Source organism: Pan paniscus, chromosome 16 (genome assembly GCF_029289425.2).
Source record: "Pan paniscus chromosome 16, NHGRI_mPanPan1-v2.0_pri, whole genome shotgun sequence".
NCBI classification, from domain to species: Eukaryota; Metazoa; Chordata; class Mammalia; order Primates; family Hominidae; genus Pan; species Pan paniscus.
This window is the reverse complement of record NC_073265.2, coordinates 44,612,582-44,629,679: the sequence shown is the minus strand read 5'-3', so window position 1 is coordinate 44,629,679 and position 17,098 is coordinate 44,612,582. Positions and strand designations below refer to the sequence as shown.

The window sequence follows — 17,098 nt, the reverse complement described above, 5'->3', positions numbered from 1 at the left end:
GCCACATTAAAACAGTAATCAAGCATATGCTATATTATACTATCTTGAATTCAGACCTCAACACAGTTTTAGATTATTTTCCAGTGGGCAAAGGAATTAATCTCAGCAGTTTGAAATAGAAATTGCAGAAGTTTTCTGTTACTCTGGGAACTATAGATAAATTTCAACATTTGAAAAAAATCTGGGATTCTGCTGAGTAATTTTGAAACAAGCTTGCCATGCTTCTATAAATTGAGAAATCTAAAGAGAGGAAATGAATTCTAACACAGAATATCATAGCTAGACTATGTAACAGTTACCTGTAAATTGGCAAAAGTTGTTTTTGGTGTTTTTCAAGATGTATTGAAGACATTTAAAATAATTTTTAGAGCAGTAAGCGAAGAAATAGTGATCACTGCATCCTTTCTTTGTAAAATTCTATAGTATCTATACTCAGTAGATGTAATGTTAAGGTTGCTAACTGCATTTTGCCTTATTTTTGATTTCGTGGTTTTTTCCCCCCATACATGACGCATGTGAACAGCATGTCTGAGTAAAGTAACATTTTTATTTTTAGGATGAAAATATGAAGAACCCTAGTTGGTTTAAGATTCTTTTTTTGAGACGGAGTTTCGCTCTTGTTGCCCAGGCTGGAGTGCAGTGGCGCGATCTCGGCTCACCACAACCTCCACCTCCCGGGTTTAAGCGATTCTCCTGCCGCAGCCTCCCGAGTAGCTGGCATTACAGGCACATGCCACCACTCCCTGGCTAATATTGTATTTTTTTTTTTTTTTTTTTTGAGACGGAGTCTCGCTCTGTCGCCCAGGCTGGAGTGCAGTGGCGCGATCTTGGCTCACTGCAAGCTCCGCCTCCCGGGTTCACGCCAAATATTGTATTTTTAGTAGAGACAGGGTTTCTCCATGTTGGTCAGGCTGGTCTCGAACTCCTGACCTCAGGTGATCCATCTGCTTTGGCCTCCCAAAGTGCTGGGATTACAGGTGTGAGCTACTGTGCCTGTCCAATTCTTTTATCACTGTTGGGATAAGGACAGTGCTACTCCAGTAAAGATTTAACCATTGCAGAATTCTTAACAAATTTGGCCTTGAGAATGGTGCACAATCACCATTAGCCAATTATTTTCTGTGCTGTACTTTTTGGGCTTTGTTGTATCCTTAAGGCAAAATATTAAAAAAAAAAAAAAAGGTTTTCATTTTTCCTTGACTTATGACCTGTGAAAAAATACCAGGGTTTGTTCATTTCTCTGTATAAGGGAGGCTGAAACACTTTTTGTACTTAAAAGATAACCCCAAAACAACAAAGCTGAGTGCCTTCAATATAGTAAGATAAGAACATTACATAAATTGTTCTCTTGGTTAGAGCCATATGGGCTGGCCTGTGTGTTTTAATACAAAAGATAGTGAACTGCTTAAATGTTCCTGGGTGTATGTAAATAAATGTTTTTAAGAACTAGCCTACTTGGCCTTACTTATATTACGTTAACGTTCACCACCATTTGATGAATGATTGATCATGGGCTTTCATTTACTTTTCTTTTTTTATTTTATTTTTATTTTTAGTAGAGACAGGGTTTCACCATGTTGGCCAGGCTGGTCTTGAACTCCTGACCTCAAATGATCTACCTGCCTTGGCCTCCCAATGTGCTGGGATTACAGGCGTGAGCCACTGTGCCCAGCCTCAGTTCCTTATTCTCTATTTATGTAATCAGAATTTTTAAAGAACGGTGAAATGCTGATACTCTGAATGAAATGATTGTCAAGATTACATAGGTTATGGCCAGGCACAGTGGCTCACACATGTAATCCCAGCACTCTGAGAAGCCAAGGTGGGTGGATCACTTGAGGCCGGGAGTTTGAGACCAGCCTGGCCAACATGGCAAAACCCTGTCTCTATAAAAAATTAGTTGGGCCTGGTGGCGCTTGCCTGTAGTCCCAGCCACTCGGGAAGCTGAGTCACGAGAATTGCTTGAACCAGGGAGGCAGAGGTTGCAGTGAGCTGAGATCATACCAGCCTGGGCAATGGAGCAAGACTCTTCTCAAAAAACAAAAAAACCCAAAAAAAAAAAAAAAAACAAAAGACTACATAGTTTATATGCAGATTACCAATATTAAAAAATATGTAAAACATTTAATGATAATATTTTTGTTACATACCTTTAATAAAAATATTTATTTTAGGCACAATTCAGATTCAGAAGCGTCAACAGTTAGTCAGAAAGATACATGAAGATGAATTGAATGATATGAAGGATTATCTTTCCCAGTGTCAACAGGAACAAGAATCTTTTATAGATTATAAGGTATGTACCACTAACAGTGTTTAAAATAATTGTTAGTAATTATTTTGCTTATTAGTTAGAGCTTATTGTGCTTATTAGTGCAGATTAGTAAATCAGTAATAATGCTGATCATTGTTGAATTGAGTACGGGTATTTAGTGTGTCCTAGTCATTGTCATGAGTGTACCATATAGAGTATTTCTCTTATTCTCACAACATGTGAATTAAGCAATTACTAACTTTTATAGGTGGAAAAGAGGTTTAGAAAAGTTAAGTGACTTTCTCAAGGTAGCAACTGGCAGAGCTAGTTTGTTTTTGTTTGTTTGTTTATTTATTTGAGATGGAGTCTCGCTCTGTTGCCCAGGCTGGAGTGCAGTGGTGCAACCTCAGGTTGCTGCAACTTCCACCTCCTGGGTTCAAGCGATTCTTGTGCCTCAGCCTCCCAAGTAGCTGGGATTACAGGTGTGCACCTCTATGCCCGGCTAATTTTTTTGTATTTTTAGTAGAGACGGGGTTTCACTACGTTGGCCACGCTGGTCTCGAACTCCTGACCTCCGTCTACCCACCTCAGTCTCCTAAAGTGCTGGGATTACAGGTGTCAGCCACCATGCCCGGCCATGGCCTTTTTTTGTTTTGTTTTGTTTTGTTTGGGAGAGCTAATTAATTGATTCTTAAGGATTTGACTTAAGAACTCTTATCCCTAGCTGCTATTTTATAGTTAACATCTTTTATAAGTGACATTTTATATGTGTATATAGACATTTTTATTAACATTATTTTCACAGAGCGAAGCAAACATTTTCAGTTGGCAGGAGGGAAAGAGGAGAGTTGTGGTTTTATAGCCTCTCTAAGATCTTCTCTTGATCAGGGGACATAGCTATTCCTTTCCATTGTTTTTTTTATTCTGATGGAAGGGAGAGCATGTTATCTTTTTCTGCCTATAACTCACCTAGATCTCGTCTCACAGGACTGTACTGTCCATTCTGTCATTACCTAACACCTCTGTGGGTTTATGAGGATCAGCAAAATAGCTGGTCTCTTATCTAGTTTTTTCCTAGGAAGGATGTAGAGAGAAATGCAGGGTAGAAAAATAAGCTATGTCTGGGTGTGGTGGCAACCTCCCAAATTCCCAAAGTTGGTAACCTTGGGAAGCCAAGGTAGGTGGATTGCTTGAGCCCAGGAGTTCAAGACCAGCCTGGCCAATATGGTGAAACCTTGTCTCTACTAAAAATACGAAAATCAGCCGGGTGTGGTGGCACATACCTGTAATCCCAGCTTTTTGGGAGGCTTAGGCACAAGAATTGTTTCAATCTAGGAGGCAGAGGTTATAGTAACCTGAGATCACACTATTGCACTCCGGCCTGGGCCACAGAGGAAGACTGTCTCAAAAAAAAAAAAAAAAAAAAAAAGGAAAAGGAAAGAAAGAAAAGTAAGCTATTGTTTTTTCCTTCATTTTTCCACCCCCAATTCTCACACTTAATTTATGTATGCTTCCCTTACGGGTTATATTTCTTGAAAAGACAAAAATACTACTTTGTAACTAAATTGTATCTTTCAGGGAAGTACTTCTCCCATCCAAGTAGTAACCAGGCCAGACCCTACCTAGCTTCTGCCATCAGAGGAGACTGGCCGCATTTAGGGTGTTATGGCTGTAGACACAGGGAGGTACTTCTGAAGTTAATTATAAATAGTTCAGTTTTTCCTACCTGTATTAGAAGATGCCATTTTCTTCTTCACCACAGTGTTTTCTGGTTCCATAGGATAACATTGGCTTTTGGAAAACTCACCACGCATAAACCTCTAGAGAGAGTTTGTAGTTTGGTTTGGGTTTGGGTTTTTTTTTTTTTTTTTTTTTTTTTTTTCTGAGATGGAGCCTCGCTCTGTTGCCCAGGCTAGAGTGCAGTGGCATGATCTCAGCTCACTGGAACCTCTGCCTCCTGGGTTCAAGTGATTCTCCTGCCTGAGTCTCCCAAGTAGCTGGGATTACAGGCTCCCTCCACCATGCCCAGTTCATTTTTTGCATTTTCAGTAGAGATGGGGTTTCACTATGTTGGCCAGGGTGGTCTTAAACTCCTGACCTCAGGTAATCTGCCTGCCTCGGCCTCCCAAAGTGCTGGGATTACAGGCGTGAGTCACTGCGCCTGGCCTGTTTTTTTTGTTTTTGTTTTTTAAGAGACAGGGTTTCATTCTTATTGCCCAGGCTGGAGTGCAGTGGTGTGATCATGGCTCACTGCTGCCTTAACTTCCTGGGCTCAAGCAATCCTCCTGGCTTAGCCTCTCAAGTAGCTGCGACCACAAGCACACGCCACCATGTCCAACTTGGTTTTTAAATTTTTCACAGAGATGGGGTCTCACTATGTTGCCCAGGCTATTCTGGAACTTCTGGGTTCAAGTGATCCTCCCACCTTGGCCTCAAAATACTGGGATTAAAGGATTGAGCCACTGTGCCCAGCTAGAGAGTCAGTTTTTACAGATCTCTTATTTCTGGCTGTTAAGTGTGGATCAGATAGATTTTGAAGCTCTTTGGAAGACCTGGTCAGGATCTGCTTATCAATCACTTATGTCAACATCATATTTACTGCATGAGGAATGCTGTACTCTTCTTTCATCCTGTGGCTTCCTGTGCTTGTGCATTTCAAGATTATGCCACACCAGTGCATCGGTCTCTTCTACTCCACAGTCCACTGCTGTTGGGTAGAAGAAATTTCTTTTCTCTCATACAGGTAGAGCAGATGAAATGACTGTGATTAAATTTTAAATCTTTATTTGTTCTCTGGAGATTAATGAGCCAGAAAGTGAAGCAGTCATTTCAGATAGTTATTTTTCAAGTGTATATTAGTGTCATTCTCTTAAAGGACTTGTATTTTTTTTTCCTTTTTTTTTTTCTTATTTCTGAATCCAGGTAATTGACTGCTCTGACTCAAATGGGGTAACCATAACGTTTGTGATAAATTAAGCCAAATTTAAGTATCATTTTGCAGATTTATACATAGGATATTTTTAACTCGATGTATAATGCTTTAAGAACCTGTTGAACCATATTGTTTAAGTTTTGACTGTTTTTGGTTAGATTTTGTTACTAATGCATATGTTTGAAAGAAAATTCAAATCAGTCAAGGATACCCTTATTGAAGCAGTAAAATTCTATAAGCCGAATTGACCATGATTTCTACCACGGGTGCTGACTTTCAGTTATAGTAATCTATAGATTAATCTTCAGAGTTATATTAATCTGTACAGATTACAGAACTGCTGTAATCTGGGTGACAATCACTTCAAAAATTTACCATAAAATTGGATAAGTTAGTTATAAATGTTCAAGATTCAGTCTGTCTTCTAACATGGTTATAGAATTTATGGCTTATCTGTACTTACTTAGAAATGTTAATTGCATAGGACTAAAACGTTTCAAATAGGACTAAGATTGTTAGAATTTCATCCTTTGAAGGGTACACTGAGTACAAACAATTTTTGAAGCTGTAAGTCAGCTCTCGATGTAATTTTACTTTTATTTTTTATTTGTTTTTTTTTTGAGACAGTCTCGCTCTGTCACCAGGCTGGAGTGCAGTGGTGCGATCTCGGCTCACTGCAACATTCGCCTCCCGGGTTCAAGCGATTCCCCTGCCTCATCCTCCCAAGTAGCTGGGACTACAGGTGCATGCCACCATGCCCAGCTAATTTTTGTATTTTTAGTAGAGATGGGGTTTCACCACGTTGGCCAGGATGGTCTTGATCTCTTGATCTCGTGATCCACCCACCTCAGCCTCCCAAAGTGCTGGGATTACAGGCATGAGCCACCGCGCCCAGCTAATAATTTTACCTGTTATAAAAGGTAATCTCTCTTCCTGATTCAGAAAAGCCTTTAGTCCTGCAAGCTCTGGCTAACTTTCTGTCTTTTAAATTCTTCCAGCCAGGCGCGGTGGTTCATGCCTATAATGCCAGCACTTTGGGAGGCTGGAGAGTCGCTTGAACTCAAGAGGCAGAGGTTGTAGTGAGCCGAGATTGCGTCACTGCACTCTAGTCTGGACGACAGAGTGAGACTCCATCTCAAAAAAAAAAATTGTTCCACCATGCTGTAGTTCTCAATTTGATGTAGCTCTCTGCTCTGCGTTTTCTTGCATATGAACCTTGTATTTCCCAATGTTTATACTATTGAAAATACTACCCGGGGGTTGTATCTGTAGAAGTAAAGACACAAAAGCTTATGGGGTATTATATCTTGAAGATTTAAATTCAGCTTTTAAAGCACTTGACATTTTATTTCTTCTCTTTCAAAAAAAAATGTAGTCATTGAAAGAAAATCTTGCAAGGTGTTGGACACTTACTGAAGCAGAGAAGATGTCCTTTGAAACTCAGAAAACGAACCTTGCTACAGAAAATCAGTATTTAAGAGTATCCCTGGAGAAGGAAGAAAAAGCCTTATCCTCATTACAGGAAGAGTTAAACAAACTAAGAGAACAGATTAGAATATTGGAAGATAAAGGGACAAGTACTGAATTAGTTAAAGAAAATCAGAAACTTAAGCAGCATTTGGAAGAGGAAAAGCAGAAAAAACACAGCTTTCTTAGTCAAAGGGAGACTCTGTTGACAGAAGCAAAGATGCTAAAGAGAGAACTGGAGAGAGAACGACTAGTAACTACGGCTTTAAGGGGGGAACTCCAGCAGTTAAGTGATAGTCAGTTACATGGCAAGTCAGATTCTCCCAATGTATATACTGAAAAAAAGGAAATAGCAATCTTACAAGAAAGACTCACTGAGCTGGAACGGAAGCTAACCTTCGAACAGCAGCGTTCTGATTTGTGGGAAAGATTGTATGTTGAGGCAAAAGATCAAAATGGAAAACAAGGAACAGATGGAAAAAAGAAAGGGGGAAGAGGAAGCCACAGGGCTAAAAATAAGTCAAAGGAAACATTTTTGGGTTCAGTTAAGGAAACATTTGATGCCATGAAGAATTCTACCAAGGAGTTTGTAAGGCATCATAAAGAGAAAATTAAGCAGGCTAAAGAAGCTGTGAAGGAAAATCTGAAAAAATTCTCAGATTCAGTTAAATCCACTTTCAGACACTTTAAAGATACCACCAAGAATATCTTTGATGAAAAGGGTAATAAAAGATTTGGTGCTACAAAAGAAGCAGCTGAAAAACCAAGAACAGTTTTTAGTGACCATTTACATCCACAGTATAAGGCACCTACAGAAAACCATCATAATAGAGGCCCTGCTATGCAAAATGATGGAAGGAAAGAAAAGCCAGTTCACTTTAAAGAATTCAGAAAAAATACAAATTCAAAGAAATGCAGTCCTGGGCATGATTGTAGAGAAAATTCTCATTCTTTCAGAAAGGCTTGTTCTGGTGTATTTGATTGTGCTCAACAAGAGTCCATGAGCCTTTTTAACACAGTGGTGAATCCTATAAGGATGGATGAATTTAGACAGATAATTCAAAGGTACATGTTAAAAGAACTGGATACTTTTTGTCACTGGAATGAACTTGATCAGTTCATCAATAAGTTTTTCCTAAATGGTGTCTTTATACATGATCAGAAGCTCTTCACTGACTTTGTTAATGATGTTAAAGATTATCTTAGAAACATGAAGGAATATGAAGTAGATAATGATGGAGTATTTGAGAAGTTGGATGAATATATATATAGACACTTCTTTGGTCACACTTTTTCCCCTCCATATGGACCCAGGTCGGTTTACATAAAACCGTGTCATTACAGTAGTTTGTAACATTTGTAGATTGGATAGCATTTTTATGATTTGATGAGTTTCTTGTAAGGTTACCGTTTCTAAGAGTTGTGCTTTATTGCCACTGAGAGAATTCAGAATAAATTGAAAGATGGAGTCTAAAAATTATTAGCTGTTACAAATGGAACATTTCATTATAACGTGATCACTTTGACTTGAGCAAATGGTTTAATTTTTATCTTAAAAATCAGTTAAGAATATATAAAATCCTACTTTGGCCAAGTTTGTTTCTTTTCATTATAGTTTATATGAAAAGATCACCTTAAGTGAAATTATTTTCCTTTAATCTTTTATGTATTTATTCACTTTTGGAAGCTAGGAATGAGCAACACAAATTTTACTCTGAAGTCAGAAGAGCTCATATATAATAATTCTAATGTCCCACCTATTTTCACTTGTCCATTCCATGTACCAGCTTAGTTATGATACTTAGTCACATAATTATCTTTGATAAAGGTAGAGGCACAAAGAGGCAAACTAAGCAAGTCAAATTCTAATGTGTGTACTTCATAATAATTTTTTATCCATTTTCATCTTTATATTCTGTAACATGAAACTTACCTAATCTTCAAATGTTAGCTTCATTTTTTACCTTTGAAATACTTAATCTTTCTGAATAAATATAATGTGTCTATAAAATAATGAGACTGATTCTGGTGTCTTTAGTCATTAAGCTGCTATCTAGTCCTATAATGAACAAAGGTGAAGCTGCCTTGAGGAGACAAGTGAAAAATTTTTGCTTCAAAGGAGCTCACAAGCTAAGTAAATAAATGAAATTAAGGTATGGGGCATGGTGGCCTCAGGCTGTCTGGAGGTGTTTGGAAAGGCTTCTTGAGTGAGGTGGCCTTTGAACTGAACTTAGTTTTTAAAGTAGCTTTTGGAAGAGAAATGAGGATTTGCTATGCAGACAGGGAAGGGAATTTCACTTAAAAGGAAGGTCATTTGGAGATGTGAAGATACACTGCTTTAAGGAAGCAGGGTAGAGCTGGAGGATAAGAGATGCAGACCATGAAGGGCCCCATTTTATGCTAAAGGTTTTGTCCTGTAGGACATGGAGAACTTCTGAAGAATTTTCAAGGCGGGTGGGATAAGATTATATTGTATTTTAGATTACAGTAGTCCCCCCTTATCTTCAGGATATATGTTCCAAGACCCCCAGTGGATGCTGGAAACCAGGGATAGAACATAATTCTATATATACTATGCATGAATTTCTTTTTCCTTCTTTACAATCTCACACATAGGTTTGTTCTTACCATAGATCTTACCAATCTCAGCATACTTTTATTTCTCTTGAGAACCTTCACCCTTTCACTTAAAGGAGGCACTTTATAGCTTCTCTTTGGCATATCCAAATGCCAGCATCACTGTTGTATTTTGGGGTCATTATTAAGTTACTTAATCATCCTTAATAATCCTTATCTTAGGGATACTTGAACACAAACACTGTGGTAGGATAACAGTATATCTGATTAACAGACTGCTACTAGGTGATTAATGGGTGGGTAGTGTAAATACACGACAAAAGGATGATTCACATCCCATGTGGGATGGAGCAGAACTGCATTATTTCATTACATTACTCAGAACAGGCATATAATTGAAAACTTACGAATTTTTTTTTTTTAATTATTTGAGATGGAATCTTGCTTTGTCAGCCAGGCTGGAGTGCAGTGACACGATCTCAGCTCACTGCAACCTCTGTCTCCTGGGTTCAGGTGATTCTCCTCCCTAGTCTCCCAAGTAGCTGGGACTATAGGCATGTGCCACCACACCCGGCTAATTTTCATATTTTTAGTAGAGATGGGGTTTCACCATGTTGGCCAGGCTGTTCTTGAAATCCTGACCTCAAGTGATCCACACATGTCTACCTCCCAAAGTGCTGGGATTACAGTCGTGAGCCACTGTGCCCCGCCTAAAACTGATGAATTATTTCTGAAATTTTCTATTTAACATTTTCAGACCACAGTTGACCACAGGTAACGGAAACCTCAATCACAGAAAGTAAAGCCATGGATACGGTGGGACTAATGTATTGGTAGCAACCTAGAGGATTGATGGGAAAGGTGTGAAGCTAGAAGGTGGTCAGTATAATGCAGACATGAGCTGATGAGCATCTAAACTGGGACAATACTAGTAGGAGAGGAAAGGAAAAAACATTTGGAAAATAGTAACATTGATATTTCTTGTGAAGGAGAAGTAGAAAGTAACAGTGACTTCTAGATTTCTGGGTTGGGTCATCTGTTGTTGGATAGTAGTACCACTGAGATAGGGAATTCAAGGTTTGGGGCAAGGGTAATTGGAGATGAGAATTGTGTTTGGAGGTAACTACTGACATTCAAGTGGAGAGGGTTAGTTGGCAGTTAGTTCTATGGTCATCTCTTTTGCCGAGACTGTATATTTATCAGACTCCTGGGAGAACACCAACATCCATGGGGTTGTAGGGAAGGCTAAGGACAAGAGTGGGGAGTGGTATCTTGAAAATCCAAAAGCCATCTCAAGTAAAAGGAATAAATGTGTCATGCTTTTTAAAAAGTTGATGTGTGGAAAATGTTTTCTTGGCTTGGAAACTGGGCGGCCAGGGGATGACAGTATGGACTTCCAGTGAAGTAGTGACGGAAGCCTGATCATAGACATTAAGGAAAGCGGTGTAGGTGTTGTGAGCTTTTGCTGTAAGAAAAAGTTGAGACTTTTGTTTTGCTTTGTTTGTGAGAGATGTGTATGTATTTCTGCTGAGTGATAAAGCCAGCGGGGAGGGACTGATTTTTATAGGAAAGGAGGAAAAATAATGGAAACACATCTCATTATTTTATTGTCACATTTCTTTTCTTTGTTATCTTTTGAGTGTTTCCCTTTTTTGCCAGTAGAGTTATTGTCTATTTTTTCTTTCTATAGGACAAAAAAACTAATACAGACTCCTTTATTTTTATATGGATATACTAGGATTGTAATTCAGATATTTAATATCTTTTATCAGTGTTCAGATTATAGATTAATGGAGAAAACATTTAAAATTGTTTTAAATTTAAATACATTGAACTCTAACATAGATGAAAAATGTGTTTACTGCTTTCAGTCGACCTGATAAAAAGCAACGTATGGTAAATATTGAAAACTCCAGGCATCGAAAACAAGAGCAGAAGCACCTTCAGCCACAGCCTTATAAAAGGGAAGGTAAATGGCATAAATATGGTCGCACTAATGGAAGACAAATGGCAAATCTTGAAATAGAATTGGGGCAATTACCTTTTGATCCTCAATACTGATTCACAATTGAGTTAAATTAGACAACTGTAAGAGAAAAATTTATGCTTTGTATAATGTTTGGTATTGAAACTAATGAAATTACCAAGATGACAATGTCTTTTCTTTTGTTTCTAAGTATCAGTTTGATAACTTTATATTATTCCTCAGAAGCATTAGTTAAAAGTCTACTAACCTGCATTTTCCTGTAGTTTAGCTTTGTTGAATTTTTTTTGACACTGGAAATGATCAACTGTAGTTTTATTAAGGAAGCCAGGCATGCAACAGATTTTGTGCATGAAATGAGACTTCCTTCCAGTGTAAGAGCTTAAAGCAAGCTCAATCATACATGACAAAGTGTAATTAACACTGATGTTTGTGTTAAATTTGCAGCAGAGCTTGAGAAAAGTACATTGTTCTGGAATTTCATCATTAACATTTTATAATCTTACACTCACTTCTTGTCTTTTTGTGGGTTCAAGAGCCCTCTGACTTGTGAAGAATTTGCTGCCCTCTTAAGAGCTTGCTGACTTGTTTTCTTGTGAAATTTTTTGCACATCTGAATATCGTGGAAGAAACAATAAAACTACACCGTGAGGAAAACTAAAGGTCTTTATTTAAAATCTGGCATTGTATTAACATGTAATTTTATACTATGTGGTATTTTATACATTTCCTCAGTAGTGATATTTGGTAAAGCAGTTCATACAGCTTTTTTCTAAGTTCCATGAATCTTACCCAGTGTTTACCGAAGTATTTAAGCAGCATCTGAATATTTCCACCCAGCAATGTTAATTTATCTAGGAAAGTTCAGAATTTCATCTTCATGTTGAATTTCCCTTTTAACTTCCGTTCATAGACATATACGTGACTTCCAATTCGACCCTCTGGCAAGTGAGTGTGGAAGAAAACAGCAGTTCTTTTATAATTGCTTGAAATTAGGAAAGCGCTTATTTCCTAGAAGCAAATAAATGTTTAAGTAAATAAAGGCTACATTTTGCTGAGTACTGTTTCAGTCAATTTTAGAATTGCCTATTCTAATTGCTGTCTACAACTTTTTGCTTAATAAAAGAATTAACTTATAGGAAGTAAAATACTTTGATAGTTACAGAACTGGGGCTAATTTTGACTGGAGAAAAGACTAATTATGAAATGTGGGTTGAAACAGACCATAAAAAGGTTATATTATCTATTTACCTGAGGGTTTCCTAAACCTGGGGTAAAATTAAAATACTGAGTTTTCCTCTTTTTCATGTTTACTTACCTCTTCCAAAATGCTGAAGGTGATCAAGTGAGTAGGCAATGATGCATCATCATGAAACTCTCTATGTAACCAGTTTAAGGGATTTAGGTAAAACACATCTGCTTCATCAAGATAATGACTTTTTCCAGTCAGGTCTGGGGGGCACTGGAGAAATCTTATGGGAAGTGGGCAGTGAACATGGCTATGAAAAGAAAAGTTACCATAATAAGTACAAGTAAAACATGAAAGTTTTCATTAGTCTTAAGATATGTCATTTATACTTAGCAAAATGTGAAATCTGAATCTGTAAACTGTGTTGCAGTTAAGTGAAGAAGCAAGCCTTTAACTCATTTTCTCAAAGATAAAAAAACATGATTCTTATACCATGTACCTATGCAGCAGCAGCAGTATAACCTATAAGCCCAAACTAGTGCATAGAAGTCCATTTCAAGGAGGGAAGTAGGTCAGTAGGGGGACTCAACATTCTGTAGCATTGGTATTCTGTTCCAGAAACATAAATGGTCCTCAGGATCAGGTAAGTTAACTTGTTAATAGGAGAGTAATTCTCCATAGGTGTATTTGATAAAGTAGGAAACTGTGGTCATAATAAGAAAGGATTCTTTCTCTCTTCCCTTTCTGCTCTGATAGGGGATGGATCACATACTTACATGGCAAGTTTTTTTTTTTTGAAGACAAGAGTTTCGCTCTCGTCACCCAGGCTGGAGTGCAATGGCGCAATCTCAGCTCACTGCAACCTCCACCTCCCAGCAATTCTCCTGTCTCAGCCTCCCAAGTAGCTGGGATTACAGGCGCCCACCAACCACGCCTGGCTGATTTTTGTATTTTTTTAGTAGAGACGGGGTTTCACCATGTTGGCCAGGCTGGTCCTGAACTCCTAACCTCAGGTGATCCACCCGCCTCAGCCTTCCAAAGTGCTGGGATTACAGGTGTGAGCCACCACGCCCAGCCACATGGCAAGTTTGAAGTGTTTTTTTTTTTTTTTTTTTTTTTTTATTTAAGATTGAGAAGTAGAGAGCAACATATGTCCATTGATTAACATCCAAATAAGTAATGGTTTTATTGTGGCATAGAAAGACTAGAGTAGGCCGGGTGCAGTGGCTTATGCCTGTAATCCCAGAACTTTGGGAGGCCAAGGCATGTGGATCACTGGAGGTCAGGAGTTCAAGACCAGCCTGGCCAACATGGTGAAACCCTGTATCTACTAAAAGGACAAAAATTAGCCGGGCATGGTGGTATGTGCCTGTAGTTCCAGCTACTTAAGAGGCTGAGGCAGGACAATTTCTTGAACCCAGAAGACGGAGGTTGCAGTGAGCTGAGATCATATGCCACTGCACTCCAGCCTGGGCGACAGAGCAAGAGTCTGTCTCAAAACAAAAAAAAGATTAGAGTATAAAAAAGATGGATTCATTTCTAATACCAGTTATGACAATTTAAGCCAGTTACTTAGGTCATGCAAAAAGCCATGTTTATAATTGCCTTAGGAAAAATTAAACCTCACTGATACAAACATTTAAAATTTCCAGTTAGAAATGAAGTTAATAATTATGCAGGAGGTTTATTTATGAAATGCATAAAAATTAAATGTACACAAGACCTAATAGTGATTTATTTATTGGAAATGAAGGTCTTGTTTCAAAGGGAAGCAGAAATTCCTCAGAAAAAGCTGCCGGCCTACTCTAGTCTTTCTATGCCACAGTAAAGCCATTACTTATTTGGATGTTAATCAAGGGACATATGTTGCTCTCTACTTCCAAGTCTGATGCAAAATAGGCATCAGACTTTCCTCTCTTGTGTGCTTTGAAAAGGTGTGGAGAACTTGGTGAACTATTCAAAGCCTAAGACATCAACTGACTACAATTAAGTATAAAGAACATCTTGGTACCTCTAGGATTCCTGTTCTCCTCAGTATTATCCCTAATGTGAGCACGGAGAGTGAATGTCCCTTTTTCAGCCACATATACATATAGTAGGGAATCCTCAAGTTGAAAGGATACTTGATGTCTTCCTTTTAGCCTGTGGTTTTTGCTAGGATCTCCATTTTTCTAAACTGTATATTAATTACTGGCATTAATGATTAGTTAAATAGGAGTATTCCAAGTGTTAAATTCCCCTAAAATGATAACCACTGTAATTAAATTAATTGAACATGCATAGGAGACATTAACTCCAGATTGTTTAAAGCCAGACTGAGTTAAATAGTTATAGATTTTATGTATTTATTTATTTATTTTTAGGTAGAGTCTTGCTCTGTCGCCCAGGTTGGAGTGCAATGGTATGACCTCAGCTCACTGCAACCTCCGCCTCCCGAGTAGCTAGGACTACAGGCATGCGCCACAACACCTGGCCAATTTTTTTTGTATTTTAGTAGAGTCAGGGGTTCACCATGTGGCCCAGGCTAGTCTCAAACTCCTGAGCTCAGGCAATCTGCCCGCCTTGGCCTCACAAAGTGCTAGGATTACAGGCGTGAGCCACAACGCCCAGCCTGGTATATAATTTTCTGTAGGAAATCTGGCTCCTTTGCCCCTATACCATTACTGGGTAATTAGTAACTAATACAGCTTCCTGAAATAAAGCACAGGAACAAATGGATGTCTTTTTAAAGGCCATACATAGTTGAGGCAATTTTAGTATATTTCCCAGAAACACTTAATTCAAGCATTAGAATATCATCTAGTCGCATTCCCTAATTTTTTATAGGTGAGACAACTGATGTCCAAAGAGATTAAAAATCTAGTTTAAGGCCGGGTGCGGTGGCTCACGCCTGTAATCCCAGCACTTTGGGGAGGCTAAAGTGGGCGGATCACCTGAGGTCGGGAGTTCGAGATCAGCCTGACCAACATGGAGAAACCCTGTCTCTAATAAAAATACAAAATTAGCCGGGCATGGTGGCACATGCCTGTAATCTTAGCTACTCAGGAGGCTGAGGCAGGAGAATCGCTTGAACCCGGGAGGCAGAGGTTGTAGTGAGCCAAGATCACGCCATTGCACTCCAGCCTGGGCAACAAGAGCAAAACTCCATCTAAAAAAAAAAAAGTCTAGTTTAAGATGAGGGCAATAATCCAGTAGTAAATCTGGACTAAAATCCATGTTTTTTTTTTTTTTTTTTTTTCGGAGACAGAGTCTTGCTCTGTTGCCCAGGCTGGAGTGCAGTGGTGCAATCTCGGCTCACTGCAAACTCCGCCTCCTGGGTTCATGCCATTCTCCTGCCTCAGCCTCCCGAGTAGCTGGAACTACAGGCACCTGCCACCACGCCCGGCTAATTTTTTGTATTTTTAGTAGAGACGGGGTTTCACCAGCTTAGCCAGGATGGTCTCGATCTTCTGACCTTGTGATCCACCTGCCTCAGCCTCCCAAAGTACTGGGATTACAGGCGTGAGCCACGGCGCCCGGCCTAAAATCCATGTTTTAAGATTAATTCAAATTGTGTAAAGATGTATCACAGAGATTTGTAGTAAGGTAAGTAATACATGAGTTTCTTTACTAAGAAGACTATCAGATACCTACAAATTGTTTTATACTGATTTAAATCAGAATTAGGTATAAGTAAATTGTTTTTAAAGAATAATAAAGTTTACGGCCGAGCACGGTGGCTCACACCTGTAATCCCAGCACTTTGGGAGGCCAAGGCAGGCAGATCACGAGGTCAGGAGATCGAGACTACCCTGGCTAACACGGTGAAACCCCATCTCTACTAAAAATAGAAAAAATTAGCCGGGCATGGTGGCAGGCACCTGTGGTCCCAGCTACTCGGGAGGCTGAGGCAGGAGAATGGCGTGAACCTGGGAGGCGGAGCTTGCAGTGAGCCGAGATGGCGCCACTGCACTCCAGCCTGGGCAATAGAACAGACTCCGTCTCAAAAAAAAAAAAAAAAAAAGAAAAAGAAAAAGTTTATTTAAAACATTTTCTTTGACACAGTTCAAGTGGTTTTTAAAATCCATCAGTGAATAAATATGTGGAAGTTTAAAATTTATCATTTGATCAGTGACCAATTAATTCAAATCCAGGAATCTGAAAGGGAATTTTAAAGTAGTCAGTTTCAGTTTCTTAACAGCATATAGTGGAACATCTTTTATTACCTGTAATAAGGAGTAGAGTGGCAAGGCATCATTATAAATATTGAAGCTGAAGATTTATTGGGATTGTTGTAACAGACTTTTTGAATATGACTCATGACATCAAGAGTACCTCGTTGATGAACTAAACCAGTATAAAGGGCGAGGAACAAATTTGATAAAAACAGGAAACTTAGAGCTGGTTTCTTCCATGTTTTCAGGTGGGTTAATGAGTATCCTATATGAAGATAGACATATTGAATCTTAACACTGACAATCTTTTGTTATGTTAACTGCAAATACATCTGTAATTTTTAATGGAAATAGCAAAAACTGTAATACTGTTATAGACAAATAAGAAATAAGCAATAAGTCATATCTCTGACCATTCACTATTGTCATCTAGGTCTTGACTTTTTCTAGTAAAAGGTATTGAGGTATAGTGGAAAGATATGGTTATGGAGTCCAACAGGTCCAGATTTGAATTCCAGTTCTAGCACAAGTCGTTTTACTT

The 17,098-nt window shown here is 38.6% G+C and overlaps 3 protein-coding genes across 10 annotated transcripts in view; 2 read left to right on the top strand and 1 right to left on the bottom strand.

The window, feature by feature from the left end:
* Nucleotides 1-17,098, top strand: part of CCPG1 (cell cycle progression 1) — a 66,870-nt gene that overhangs the window by 43,803 nt on the left and 5,969 nt on the right. For 4 of the 8 annotated variants that reach the window (XM_063596657.1, XM_063596655.1, XM_063596656.1 and 1 more), the window contains 3 exons: nt 2,175-2,296; nt 6,562-7,967; nt 11,102-12,272. In XM_063596657.1, the coding sequence (XP_063452727.1) occupies nt 2,175-2,296; nt 6,562-7,967; nt 11,102-11,291 (1,718 nt within the window). In that variant the 3' untranslated portion in view covers nt 11,292-12,272. Of the gene's footprint in view, nt 1-2,174; nt 2,297-6,561; nt 7,968-11,101; nt 12,273-17,098 lie in introns of those variants that run through there. The other 4 variants (XM_063596661.1, XM_063596660.1, XM_063596662.1 and 1 more) reach the window with 3 other exon arrangements.
* PIGBOS1 (PIGB opposite strand 1) overlaps nt 11,104-17,098 on the top strand; it is a 38,969-nt gene continuing 32,974 nt past the window's right edge. The window contains exon 1 of the mRNA XM_034938801.3: nt 11,104-11,199. The gene's annotated coding sequence lies outside the window, so the exon portion shown is untranslated. The remainder of the gene's footprint in view (nt 11,200-17,098) is intronic.
* PIGB (phosphatidylinositol glycan anchor biosynthesis class B) overlaps nt 11,863-17,098 on the bottom strand; it is a 36,447-nt gene continuing 31,211 nt past the window's right edge. Inside the window, exons 10-12 of the mRNA XM_055098532.2 lie at nt 16,609-16,822; nt 12,533-12,713; nt 11,863-12,225 (exon numbers count right to left, since the gene is read on the bottom strand). Of these exons, the coding sequence (XP_054954507.1) occupies nt 12,079-12,225; nt 12,533-12,713; nt 16,609-16,822 (542 nt within the window). The 3' untranslated portion in view covers nt 11,863-12,078. The remainder of the gene's footprint in view (nt 12,226-12,532; nt 12,714-16,608; nt 16,823-17,098) is intronic.